General features: G+C 43.2%; 1 protein-coding gene across 1 annotated transcript in view; it reads left to right on the plus strand.

Moving 5' to 3' along the window:
* Positions 1-2,331, plus strand: part of ZNF608 (zinc finger protein 608) — a 104,489-nt gene extending 102,158 nt beyond the window's left edge. The window contains exons 9-10 of the mRNA XM_081499020.1: positions 1,509-1,590; positions 2,168-2,331. Coding sequence (XP_081355146.1) covers positions 1,509-1,590; positions 2,168-2,174 — 89 coding nt within the window. The 3' untranslated portion in view covers positions 2,175-2,331. The remainder of the gene's footprint in view (positions 1-1,508; positions 1,591-2,167) is intronic.
* The last annotated feature ends 11,214 nt before the right edge of the window (positions 2,332-13,545 follow it).

A 13,545-nucleotide genomic window follows, 5' to 3' on the forward strand; every position in this document is an offset into this window, starting at 1 on the left:
TGTGGAAGACAGGGATGGTGGAAGGCTTTGGTGAAATGACTTCCCTTGATCTCTTCAGGCCTCAAAGTTGCTCCTTTTCCCATGGAAGTAATGAGATTCATGTGGTCAGGGTCAACACTTTTTATAACCTAATCCCGAGACTCTTCCAGCCCTTTGCTACTGAAACTTGCAGTAAAGAAGAGAAACATTTTTAAAAGCCATAGCACTGACATGAGGAACCACAAACAGTTTGTGGTGTTCTGGTAGATTGTTTGTCCTAGCTTTGTCAGCTCATGGCCTGGGCAGGGAGTGGCAATATCTTTACCAGTAGAGCACTTGCTAGGACCTTGGTGTCTTAGCTTTGACTGCAGTAACAAAATACCATAGTCGTTATGGCTTTAAACAACAGAAATGTATTTCCTCATAGTTCTGGAGGCTGATAGTCTGATACCAGGGTGCCAGCATGGTTGATTTCTGGTGCTCTCCTCTTGGCTTGTAGATGGTCACTATCTTGCTTATGTGTTCCTGTGACTTCTTGGGGGACCAGGAAGTGGGGGGAAGAGAGTTACTATCTCTTCCTAAGGGACATTAATCCTACAAGATCAGGGCCTTACCCCCAGGACCTCATTTAACCTTAATTACTTCCCATATAGGTCCAAATACAGTCACTTTGGGGGTTAAGGCTTCCACGTAGGAATTTTGGAAGGACACAGTTAATCCAAAGGTTCCTTCTTACTCTGCTCTCTGAATACGAGATAATACATTTGAAGGTATTTCCAAAAGTAGGAAGTGCTGTCCATATGTGAACGGGTCATTTTAATTTATTCATTCCATGTTACTTGGTGTCAAATAGTGGTGTTAAAGAAACCATAGAGAACATAGAAGGAGTCATTTCCCCAGGGTTTACTTTTATTTCCTCTACCTTTTTTCCATGATTGTTTTCTATAGAATTTAAAAGAATTTCCTGTTAGGCAACTTCATGCCATTTGGATCTATTATAGTCTCTTACTGCTCCCCTGCTCTTGCAGGGTGCAAGTTAAGACTGTTTCTAAGTTCAAGTCAGTGATTCCATGTACCTTATGGGATGCATTGTGTTCAGTCACTGGGGAAAACATTAAAGTGATAAAAGTGATTATGAAAGTATTGTATTCTAAGCAAATAGCGTGTGGCTCCTATAATTCACTGTGACTTTTGATTCCTGTCGTTACCTGGTATCTATTATTTCTCCTGGGCTTCCTATTCAGGAATGCGTGCAAACCACTTAGCACCATGCAGAGCCAGAGAGATGGAATGCTGTATTCTCTTTGAATAGCTATTAAGAAAACCACAGAGTATTCAATGAAGAGATGGATTCTGGTTAGACTGAGCAGTTTGTAGTCTGTCCTTGCTACATGAAACATTTCATGTGTGTGTGTGTGTTTACAAAGGCCAGAGTGCTACTCACTGGTCTGCAACCTTTCACTCTTGGACCTGCATCTACTCTTAACCTTTCTGAAAGTCACAGAAACCCTGCATTTTTCCCCCATTAGGCTTGACCTCTGCTGCCCTCGTTGCCTCTCAGCAGGTGGCTGCACAGGCATCTGCATCAGGAATGTTTCCTGCACAGAGAAGGTAAATAGCATCATGTTTTGAATCAGTTTTCTAGATAAAGACATCGTAATGGGTGGGAGGAAACAAGTGCAGACTTTTTAGACCAAAAACTTAGCTCCTGAGGGTTTGATATTGTTGTAGTGAATGTACTTATTACGTCACCGTGTTTCAGATGTGGCTTCTATACCATGAACCTCATTTTTATAGCTGTAATGTACATTAGTAATTAACTGATCTGTTTCTTAAACAGTTAACTTTCTTAAGTTGTGCACAATGCTTTGTTAAAACAATTCACTATAACTCCCTTTGTTTTATTTTGTTTAAAAATGAAGTTGAAACTGAAGGAATTGACTCTCATAATGCTAAAGCAATGTTTGTTCTTTGATATGTTCAGTTTCTGCTCAGTTCAGTTGTTTTAAAAAGGAAAATAATTTATTTTTCATGTTGTATATCATTACCCTTGTGTTCATTCACTTTCTCTGGGATTGAATTCCTTGAATTAAACAGAATTAAAATAAGTCTATTGGTCTTACAGTTTTTTTATTTTCAGTGTCAAATGTGGATGGAACATTTGCTAAGGTTTTCTTTTCTTTTGCAGAGAATAACAAGATTGGAAATGTACGTTGTCATGTGACTGGATCACATGGGGAAGCGCTTTATACAGACATCAGTTCCATGGTGTTAATTTGAAATGCCTTAATGGCAGGCAAAAACCAGTCATTTCATTTTTGTAAATTACAGATTTTATCACAGAGTAACAAATGTTGCTGTAATTAAACTTCTGTTTTATATATATATACGTATACATATATGTATATATACATATATATATATATATATATTCTTTACTTTTTGTATCAGTAACCAGGCTCGCACACACAGGGTCTGCTGCCAAGTCGCAAACCACTCAGTAAAGGAGATAAAAAATGTATTTGTCAAGTTGGAAAGTGTTAGCCTCAGAAGGCTGCTTACTTTCTTTTTCTTTTTGTTTTTGCTTTTCAATTGTAAATAAATAATGTTATGTATCAGTGTGCCTGAACCTTGCATATCCTTCATATACTTCCCATAAACCCCTCAGAAAGGCTAACTGTGATGATGACACTTTGGTACAATTTAGATGTCTATATGGTGGCTCCTGTTAAGACGCATCAGTGTAAAATGTTCCTGTAGTCACTGTTTGTACTTGTGTATTGTGGAAAAAATACTTTTGGAAGGCATGGGGTTGCCAGTACCACAAAAACTGTGTTGTATATAATGTAAAGATTAAAGTGGGGAAATAATGAGCATCTGTGAATAATGAGGTGTCATTTTTGATAATCTTGAATGGCAAATAACCCAATAGCCTGCATACCAGAGACATCTGTGATTGTTCTATTACTTGAATAGTCCTGCAGTTTTTTTTTTGTTTTTTTTTTTAATGTTTACAATTATCCAGTTTTAGAAGAGAGAGACTTTAACGCCATTGCCTGGTTACTTGTTTTATGCTGTAATCTAGTTTATTTTATGTAAAATGTATATTGAATGCTTTCCTTTTTTATACCTGCCTTAAATAATTTGGCAATCAGAATTAAAAAGGTTTTTTTTTATATATATATAATGGCTTCTTGTCTGTCTCATATTATTCCTAGCTGGCTGATAATAATTCTTAGTTTCAAAGAACAGTTCCTTAATATCTATGAAGGTCCAGTGTGTTAAGATATAGTACAGAGATACTAACTTTTCTTATATGATACCCAAGTTTAACAACCAAATAGTGGATTTAATTCAGTGCATATATGTATCTTTATTGGGTATTTACTCTAAACATGAAATGTAGTATCACTACAAATTTCAGGTTTCTGTGGTATGGAATGATAATTCCAAAGATGTTAGTCTTGTGGACATGTGGACAGTAGATAAAATGTATGAAAAGTTAGTCAGCTAGCCATTTGTTTGACTTGTCATTAAATTGTTTTACTGGCATACATTATGCTGAATGTACAGAATTAACTGCTTCCTTACTTTTTTTCCTTTCTTTGCTCCCCTGCTTCCTTTTCTCTCTCCCTTCTTCTCAGCAAATACTGTCTGAGCACCTGCCTTATCCCAGGCACTGTACAGGTGCTGGATTACAGCCATGAACAAAGCAGACAAAAATTGCTGTTTGCATTTTCTAATAGGTCCGGGTGAGCATAATAAAGTATGTAAGTAATATGCGGAATATGTTAGATGGTTGATAAATGCCCTGGAGAAAAACAAAGTCTGAGAGTGGGCATGAGGGATTTATGGGTGTTTACAAATAGAATGATCAGGAAAATCTCTCTCAAGGAGATGAGGAAGCAGCCATGTGCATCTCTGGGGGAAAGCACTGCAGTGAGATGCAAAAGCGAAGCCAAAGCCCTAAAAGTGGGGATGTGCATCATGTGTTTGGACTGGTTGATGCTTCGTCCCTAGCTGTAAGTTTTAATGATTTTACTATAATTGCTAATCATGGTTCTATCCCTTGTTTTCCTAAGCTGACAGATTTTGTCTTGGTGTATTTCAGTTAGTTCTACTGAGGGGCCTTTGCTTCACAAATGAATAGATATTTGCAGTCAAAAAAACTTGCTCTATTTTTGGAAGTCACCTGAAAACAGCTTTTGTTATGAACACCATCCAGCATTTTTTATGGTGTTTATTCCTATGCTTCAGAGGATTTCACCTATTTTTCCTCATTCTTTAAAGTTATCAAATTTTTTCAGTTCTTAGACCACATCTTGATATATCCTTGAAGACCTAATGTAATTTGTCTTATTCCAGTTAAACAAGTATGTTTCCTCTGTTCAGAATATCATTTGAAGTATGACTTTTGGTTGCCTACATGTTGCCTCTGTTCCAGAACTGACTGAACAATTCACTGTCAACACAGAACCAGAACTAAGGTCAACTTACATCTTCACCAGCTGCATTATGATGTTCCTGGTGGTAGCTGGGGAATACTGTGGATTCCTGGTGATTTTCCTGCCTTTAGTAATAATAAAAGTCATATGGAAGCTCATCTCACCTGAGCTGTACAGGAGTAGATATATGCTTATTACATAGGCTCTTAATTATACTTCTGGTTAGGTGCCTAAATAGATAGGATATAAACATGGACATCAGACCATGCTTAACTCTTCTACTGTAATAAACAGGAGTGCTGAGGAGTCCTGATAAATACAGAGAGGTATATGACCAAAGGCACATTGCAACTTGAATAGACTCTCCCCCCAGGCTCTTACTGGAACATTATTCGTGACTGGTTTCCATTAATCAGTGAATGAAGTTTTGTTTCTTCCCCTTACTGTTACAGTGTTGTCCCTGCTGATGACAACATGAATCGCCAAAGGCCAGAGCTTGTTTGTATTATGTGTGCCATTTCTCTGGCTGAGTACATAGTCAGTACTGAATGGTAAATTAAAGATTCCCAAAAGACAAGCCTACTTGGCTCTATTATATTACTATGATGAATCTGCCATTAATATGGTTCTAATTGTTTTACTTCTATAGACATAAAATCATTCCCCTTAGTGACTAATAATAGGGTTTATTGATTTTACTAAACATTATTCATTCCAGGCCTGCTCATATCAACTTGTCCTGAACATATGCAAAAAGCCTGCAGTGCTAACACAGTGCAAATTAACTTCATGGAGAAATGAGACTGAAGAGTTGTTTACAGCTGTGGTCCCAGCGAACACAGAATATTAACAACAAGGTAATAGGCTCCGTATAGAACCATTGTTCCTAGATTAGGATCTCAGATGGCTTTTTCATGGAAACTCACCATTGATGTTCAGCCCAGGTCATTAGCACTTACAGAGTAAAAAGGCTGGCCTTATGTATTCACCCTGACTGTGACCCTGATTTAGTGTGGTTTCAGCCCAAGGGTCTGAGAGTAACCAGAATGAATAGCTCTGATTGATACAGGATAAAACAGCAGTTTAAATGATAATTACTGGTCATTTCATTCCCTCCCTGACTCTGAAAGAGACAAGACAGGCAAAGCCATTTATTACTGTTTTTGTCACTAACCACAGTCATCCATTCCCTGCTTCCTGCAGAAGCTTGAGTCATAAATGTTGTTTGCTTTCAGTTAACTTTAGGAGAGAAAACAGAGTGAAACCCACTATTAGCAATGCCTCCGTCATAGTTTCTTTTTTATTTTTCTTAACGGAATCACTCTCTAAATCAGGGGTTCCCAGCCTTGGCACTATGGACATTTTGGACAGTAATGTTCTTTGTTAGGAGCTTGAGGGTAGGGGCTGAACTGTGTACACTGTAGGGTGTTGAGCTAGGCTCTACCCACCTGATGCCAGTAGCAACTTCTAACCACCCCACCCCAGGCTGTGACAGCCAGCTGGTCATGTGAAATTCAGATCTCCTGCCCACCTCCTCTCCCACAGATAGACAACTGTGCCTTCTTATTTTTTGTTTCTTTAGAAGATATAAAAGCCAGCTGTGATGCCTGGTAATCTCATGAAAGTGTAGTGGGGATGCTCATTTGACCAACATGGGCCTGATCTTCTAAAAACAGAGTTGGATGATCTAGATTTTAACCTAATAATTAGTAGATTTTTATAGACTAAAAATAAATTCAATCTAAAACCCATGTCTGAGGGCTGAATTTGACTCACAGCACCTCAGATTGGAAAATGCACTTTATGTATGTTGTTAAAAATCCTCACTCTAGCTCTCTAAAATACATATTATTTTTCCCTGGAGTGAAGACATTACAGTTAGAAAACATGGAGAAAGGAGTCATTCTTAAGTGGTTGCTGGGATTGAACTCAGATTTCCTTCCCACAAGGAGTGCCATTTGATTCATGTACAGAAATAAATTTAGGGAACTTTCCAAATGCACTATACATTCCGGTGAAGACTTTTTTTTTAACTTAGACATTTGAAAATAAAATGAAAGGAAACATGACAGAGCTGGAAGTTGAGAGGAAATAAAGCTCTTCCGGGCCATCATGAACACAAGACACAGACGATGCCCACGAATGTGGTCCAGTTCACAGTCCAAGTTTATGGTCAGATGTATGGTGGCCTGACCCACCTGTGGTCATTCTTACGGAACAGTGAGTAGTAGGTGCACACGGGGCCAGACTCCTTACGTGGGTCCACAGCAGAAATGACTAATCATTCCAACTCCCCAGCTTCACATGGGTGAAATCCCACCGAGTTCTGAGCCCAGCTCTCTAGGCAGCTGCTAAAAACAGATCAAAGTTAACACACAAAATAAAGTAAATTTGGCATCCCTCTGAGAAACTGAGATCTTGAGTGACAGAATCATGACCTTCTATCTTTCAAGGGTGTCAGAAAACCCTCATTTTCAAGCCAGGAGACTTAACATGGAACTGTGCTTCCCATTATTAGAAAATTTAGAAGTTATTTTATTTACTTTCAGTTTTTTAAAGCAACCATTATTCCTTTAGTCAGAAAAGTTGAGAAACCAGAATCATTATGTATTGACTCACCTTTCTTTTGATTTATGGAGTTTTTTTTTTTTTAACTTTGTGTCATCACAGCTTTGCTTCCTCTCCTGCCTCCCTCTTATAAGGATCCCTGATTAAATTGGGTCCACCCAGATAATCCAGGATAATCTCCTCATTTCAAGGTCAGTGGATTAGCAACCTTAATTCCATTTGCAGTCTTAGTTTTCCCTTTGCCATGCAACTCAACATAGTCACAGGTTCTAAGGATTAGGAAGTGGACTTCTCTGGGAGTTCATTGTTCTCCCTGCCATCCACCCAACACAATTTCCTTTACGCCTGGGTAGAAATCGTAACACAGTGAATAATAGCAGCTAGCATTTATGTAGGATTTAGACACTGTTCCTAAACACATCACATAAAACAATTCACTTAATGCTCATGACAACCAATTACCATCCCCATTTAGAGTTGAGGAAACTTAGGCACAGACACAAAACTTGTGATAAAAATCACTGTGTAAGTGAAGATCTGGCGTTGTGACCACTATGTTGTGCTGCTTCAGAAAAGGGATCCTAAAGTCCCTATGTAATTAACAAAAGCTGTGAAAAGTCACTCAGTCGTGTCCAACTCTTTCGACCTCATGGACTATACAGTCCGTGAAGTTCTCCAGGCCAGAATTCTGGAGTGGGTAGCCTTTCCCTTCTCCAGGGGATCGTCCCAACCCAGGGATCGAACCCAGGTCTCCCACATTGCAAGCAGATTCTTTACCAACTTTGCCACAAAGGAAGCCCAAGAATACTGGAGTGGGTAGCCTATCCCTTCTCCAGCGGATCTTTCTGACCCACGAATCGAACCAGGGTCTCCTGTATTACAGATGGATTCTTTACCAACTGAGCTATCAGGGAAGCCCTTAACAAAAGCTAGCCTATGTGTTACTTTCAGAGGGGCCAGTGAGAGAAGCATAGCCTTTGTCTCTAGTTTGCTGTAAGACAAATGCCTGTGGAATCTTATGGAGCCAAGGAGGCAACCCAGACCCACATCCTGGAAGCCTGGAGGGTCCTCAGCACACAGCTGGCAGAAGTTGTCAAAAATCTTACCTTTTTTCTGGCTGTCATGATGGCCCTTGCCACCTTGAATCCTCTACCACCTACATCTGATAACTAGAAGCTCAGAATGAAAGAGTTGGGCTTGGCAGGAATGGGTGCTTGGCTGACTGGTTGCCGGGGAAAGTGGATGATTTTTTGATTCTGGAAGAGACCATCATAGAGTCTCACAAAGGATCTCCAATTCAGACCTTTAATCAGCTCCAAATGATGTACTTACTGTCCCAGAGGGCTTCTAAAAAGATTAGAAAAGGAAGACCTTAAAACCACAACTTTAAACTCACTTCCCATAACCAGATCCTTTTCCAGTACATTTTATTAGGGAGTAGGGATATTTACATTTGCAAAATGTAAACATTTAACTATAATTTCTGTAATCCTTTATTGGAATTACTTTATTTTAATGTGGAAACCTTAAAAAAAAAAAATTGCTTAGAAGTTTTCTTGGCCTCAGCAGGCCTTTGTTCCAAATGGTATGTGCTGGGGGCTGGTCATGCTGTTTGATTCAAAAATTCTTCCTAATAAGGGTGGCAGGGGTCAGGAGCCCAAGGGCACCCTGGGCACCATGTAGTCATTAAAGGGCTACAGGTTGGAAACAGACGGTGGTTCCATCTCCCCATCACTCTCCAGAGAAGGTAGTCCAACTACCCCCTGCTTCAAGATCAGATCTCAAGTTTTGCAGGATCTATTTCTAGACTGGTTATTAGCCAGTGGAAGAAGGGTACAGTCCCTAGCCTAGCAGGGGTGACCTCTTAGCACAGTCATGGAGAAGACGGCATCTCTAGCAGGATGGTTGTGAAGTTGGATATTTTCAGCTTCGTGTGATAGAAACCATGGCTTAGACTGCCTTTAAACCACAAGGAAAAGTGGTTTTTTTCCGTAACATGAAACAGAGAGTGGGGTGAGCTCCAAGCAGAGCCCTCCATACTGCTGGTTCTGCTTCTCTGCACCACTCTTTGCTTTGTCCTGTTTTGTCCCTCCTCTGATGGCCATGAGAGTTCGAGGAGCCCCATCCAGAGGCATCAATGTCCAGGGGACAGGACTGAGTCTGTCTTTCTCTTAGGAGGGAAGAAACCTTTCTTGGATGCCTCTGACAGACATCCCCCCATGTCTCCTTGGCCAGAACTGTGTCACATTCTCCTAAATCATCATGGACAAGAAGATGAGATTGTCAAGACCTTCTGAGGCTAAGAAGGGTGAGAATGGGCCCTGGGATCATGCGTGGGCATGGTGGGATGACATGGTTTAGAACCGGAGTTCTGTGAGGGGAAAGAAGAAGGAGGTAAATGTTGTGTTGTCTAGGAATGAATGTTTCCTGAGACCCAGTGGGACTTGATAAATTCTCCTGGCATCCTCTCTGGCTCTTCCACGGTTTAGGTCTGCATACAGGATGGGTGTGGGTGGGCAGGATGAGGCAGGTGGTTGTTTGCACTTAAGCAGAACTCAGAGGCACCCTTGGGAGTAACTGAATCTCCCCTAGAGAGTCTGGTGGCTGGACAGAATTGAGGAACTTGGGTTATGGGCTACACTAAACATCCCAAATAAGAAAAAGGACTTAGAAACCTGCCAAGTAGGGCTCTACTGGTGGCAAAAATAGGTGCCTGTCTTCACTGCCACCCCTAACACACACACACACGGAGTTATGTTGTCCTTTTCTCCTGCCCAAGTTCCTTGGAATTTATAGCTTGTAAGGATTGAGAGGGACCTCAATCCTTGTCCCCAGGCAAGCAGACTGCACTCCAGAGAGAAATGAGGAGCTCAGGACCATTCTTACTGGAACAGAGACACGGTGGGGGTGGGGAGAGAGATGGTAAGGGGACTGATGGGTTAGAAAGGGCACGCCTCAGGCACTGGTGTTCCAAGGGAAAGCTCATTAGCCCCCTGACACAGGATAACTCTTACCCTTCCAAGAAAAAGGAAGGTTCTTTGAGAAAGAGAAATCAGGCCAGAGCTTGGAGTCTTTGACTTAGGGTTACTAAAGAATTTAGGTTGAGAAGGAGCCTTGTCTGCTGCTGAAGAGAGTCCTGTGGTTGCTGAAAGGGCAGGAGTAGGTGGTAACTCCTAGGTGGTCCAGTGGTCCAGTGGTCCTAGGTGGTCCGATACTGCACGAGGCGTGATCCTCTTTGCCTCCGCCCACCTCTCCTCTTGCAGAGAATAGAACGCGTGGTGAGGAAGAAGACAAAGGAATAGCCCCAGTGTTCTGACCCACCACCAACCTTCCCTGGGCTCCAGTGTGCACGAGCTAACCTGCTTACCCTTGGAGGGTGGACACTCTGACTTGATGGGGGATGGGCTAGTGCTGCACTCGCAGATCTAGTGACTAAATTCCTTCTAGAGAAGGAATTTTGAAAGTGGGTGAACAGGATAGGAGGCAGAATTCATTTGGGAAATATCTCCTGAGCTCTTCCTGAGGGCCTGGTGTTTCCCAGGCAGTTGAAAGCTCAGACGCTGGGCTCACAGCCCTTCAGCAGCGTGGCACGGCCCTTCCTTCTGTGCATCAGCCAGGAGTCTACAGAGTTGGGCACAGCGGGCCCTACGGACCTTTGACCAACTGGGAAAATCTGGTGCATAGACGAGCGTTTGCTTTGGGGACTCTGTGACCAAAGCTCGTAAACCTTCCAGTGTGTTGTTCTCAGCCTCAGAAGTCCCCAGGTACCTGTGTGTCTGCCTTCTACCCCCAAACCCCCACTGTACCCTCGGTGATGAGATACAGGGACAGACAATAAAGGATGGCAGCAGTTGGGGGACCAGACTGTCTCCTGGTCCATGCTTCTCCCAGGCTGCGGCTGAAGCAGGATGAAAGTCCCTAGCCAGGAGCTCCAGGAGGCCCTCTGACCGCACAACCAGATGTGCCCAGAGGTGGGGAGTTGGGGCGACTCATTTCTGCCCCGCACCTGGAGCCTTGGTTGTCCAGTCATTGAGTGGCAGAGTCAGAGGCAGAAAGTGCCCTGCAGCCCAGGAGAGCCCTGCTACCTGTAATGGTTACCATCTCGAGGGGCCTCACGCTGTGGCAGAGCAACTTCTAAAATCCCCGTGTGATCATCTCGGGGCCCAGCAGTGTTCCTGTGACTGACTCTGGTGGGTGAGGCAGGCTCAAGTCATGTAGGCAACCAAGCAGCGTTCCCAGGGTCAGCCGAAGGGACTTCCTCCTCGTTGTCTAGTGATGGAAGCCAATGAAACTGCGCCGAATATAAATGAGACGTTCTCCCAGAAGGCCATGTATCTCGGCCCCACTCGTGAGGGCTCCGAGGGCCTGAGGCTCCCTCCATGCTTGGCAGGCTCACCTGTGTACCCCTGCCTGCTGATGCCACCTTGCCTTAGTCGAGGATTTGTAAGCTGTAAATAGCCAAACCTGTTCAAGCTAACTTAAGCAAAATAGGCAAATGCAATGTAGGGCAGGGAGGTCTTATGGGAGGAAGGGTGGAAGGTATATACAAGTGTCACGGGGGCTGGCGCTGGGGTGTGGACCATCTTCAGGCACCTGGGCAGCTTCTCCCTTTCTCCCCTCCCTCACTGTCCCTTCCACTCCCCACACCCCCGCCCCCGCCCCTGTCTCTCATCATGGCTCTTGCTCTGCTCTTTCTTTCCCTCTGTCTCATTCTTTCTCCTGCTGCCCACCGGCTATCTGCGATTCTCCAAACACATGGCTTGCCTTGCTGGCAGTCCTGTCTGGCATCTCCATTCTAAGTCCAGGTCCCCAGGAGAGAGGATCAATGTGGCCCGACTTGGGTAGGGTCAGGAAGTACTGCAGTTAGGATAACTTCCCCTGCTAATGCGATGGGAATGGGAACAGATGGCTAAGCTGGCTCCTAGGTTTGGCTTCTCTGAGCCAGCCCTACACCTGTGCCATCTTCGCCCTGTGGCCAAGGAACATTTGTGGCCAAGAACCGTTCAAACCAGCTTAGTTACAAAGAGGGTTTATTGAAAGCTGACAACTCTCATAATGCCCAAGGATAGGAAGGGAATTGGCAGGTCATAGTGATGATGTCTAGAAAACCCCTAAATCTCTCTCCAGTGTCACATAATCTCTTCCCCCTGCTTCTCTGGGCACAGCTGTCCTGTTCTCCTGCCTCTGTTGACAGACTGACTCTTTCCACCTCTTTGCGGCTTCCCTGCTCCTGTTACTGAATGTGACTTGTGACTAGTGGGGACCTCAGTGGCCCACTTTTCACCATCATTTAATGAATTCAGCCTTTCAGTTCCCGCTCCAGATTCCTCTGCCAGGTGCAATGGATTTCTGTTCCTTTCACAGCCAAATGTGGCTGGCCAGACTTGGGAGAGGTAGGGCAGATCATACTGAACCCAGGACTGTCCTTCCCAGCTTTCCTATGGATAAAGCACATTCTCAAGGAAGGAGATGAGGTGGTGGCATCTCTACTCTATCCCGACATGACATCCACTCACCCATGTGCCTGTTTTAGCCTAAAAACTGTTCTGGATGCTGGAGATAGAACAGTAGGAAAAAAAGAGCAAATCCTGCCCTCGTGGAGTTTACATTCTTGTGAGAGGACACAACCATGTACAAATACACAAACGAATATATCCCACATGTTGGGTGCTAGTTAATGATAAATAGGGCAACGAGAACAGGGAGTACCTAGGAAGAAGAAGAAATTTCTAATTTTGTGGTATAAGAAAAATAGATGTTTTTGTTTTTGCCCGGGTTCCTGGCACAGAGCTCCTAAAACCCTTGGAATTTCCTGTGCTAGGAGTGTGTTTTGTTATTCATAAAGAGCCCATTTTGACTACACCTGAATTTACATTAATGAAGTGACTTTTGGCAGGCCCTGAGTTAGCCTTGGCATTGGGGCTGGTCAGCAGAGGACCCAACTGTGTGGTTAGAGGGTTGGAACCTTTAGAGGGAAGAAGGACCAGAGATTGTGTTCAATCACAATGGCCAACAATTTGATAGGATTTGGTAAGTCATGAATATGTAATAAACTTAGGGCTTCCCAGGTGGCTCAGACAGTAAAGAATATGCCTGCAATGCAGGAGACCTGGGTTCAGTCCCTGGGTTGGGAAGATTCCCTGAAGAAGGGAATAGCAACCCATTCCCGTATTCTTGCCTGGAGAATCCCATGGACAGAGGAGCTTGGTGGGTTACAGTCCATGAGGTCACAAAGAGTCGGACACAACTGAGTGACTAACACTTTCATGTAATAAACTTAGATAGAAACTCTTCAACACAGGCTCCAGGGAGCTACCTCGTTGGTTAACACATCTCTGTCCGAGGAGGTGGTGTGCCTGGAGAAAGATGGGAGCTCTGGACCATCTGTCTTCCCCCATATCTTTTTCTGTGCATCTCTCACATTTGACTGTTGCTTCTATCCTTTATGATAAGACTATAATCATAAGTATGATGCTTTCCCAAGTTCTGTGAGTCATTTCAGCAAATCATTGAACCTGCTTGTTGGGGAAAAGTTTCATGGGAACTCCCAAAT

Source organism: Giraffa tippelskirchi, chromosome 6, assembly GCF_054371585.1.
Source record: "Giraffa tippelskirchi isolate mGirTip1 chromosome 6, T2T-mGirTip1v1.2.pri, whole genome shotgun sequence".
NCBI lineage: Eukaryota > Metazoa > Chordata > Mammalia > Artiodactyla > Giraffidae > Giraffa > Giraffa tippelskirchi.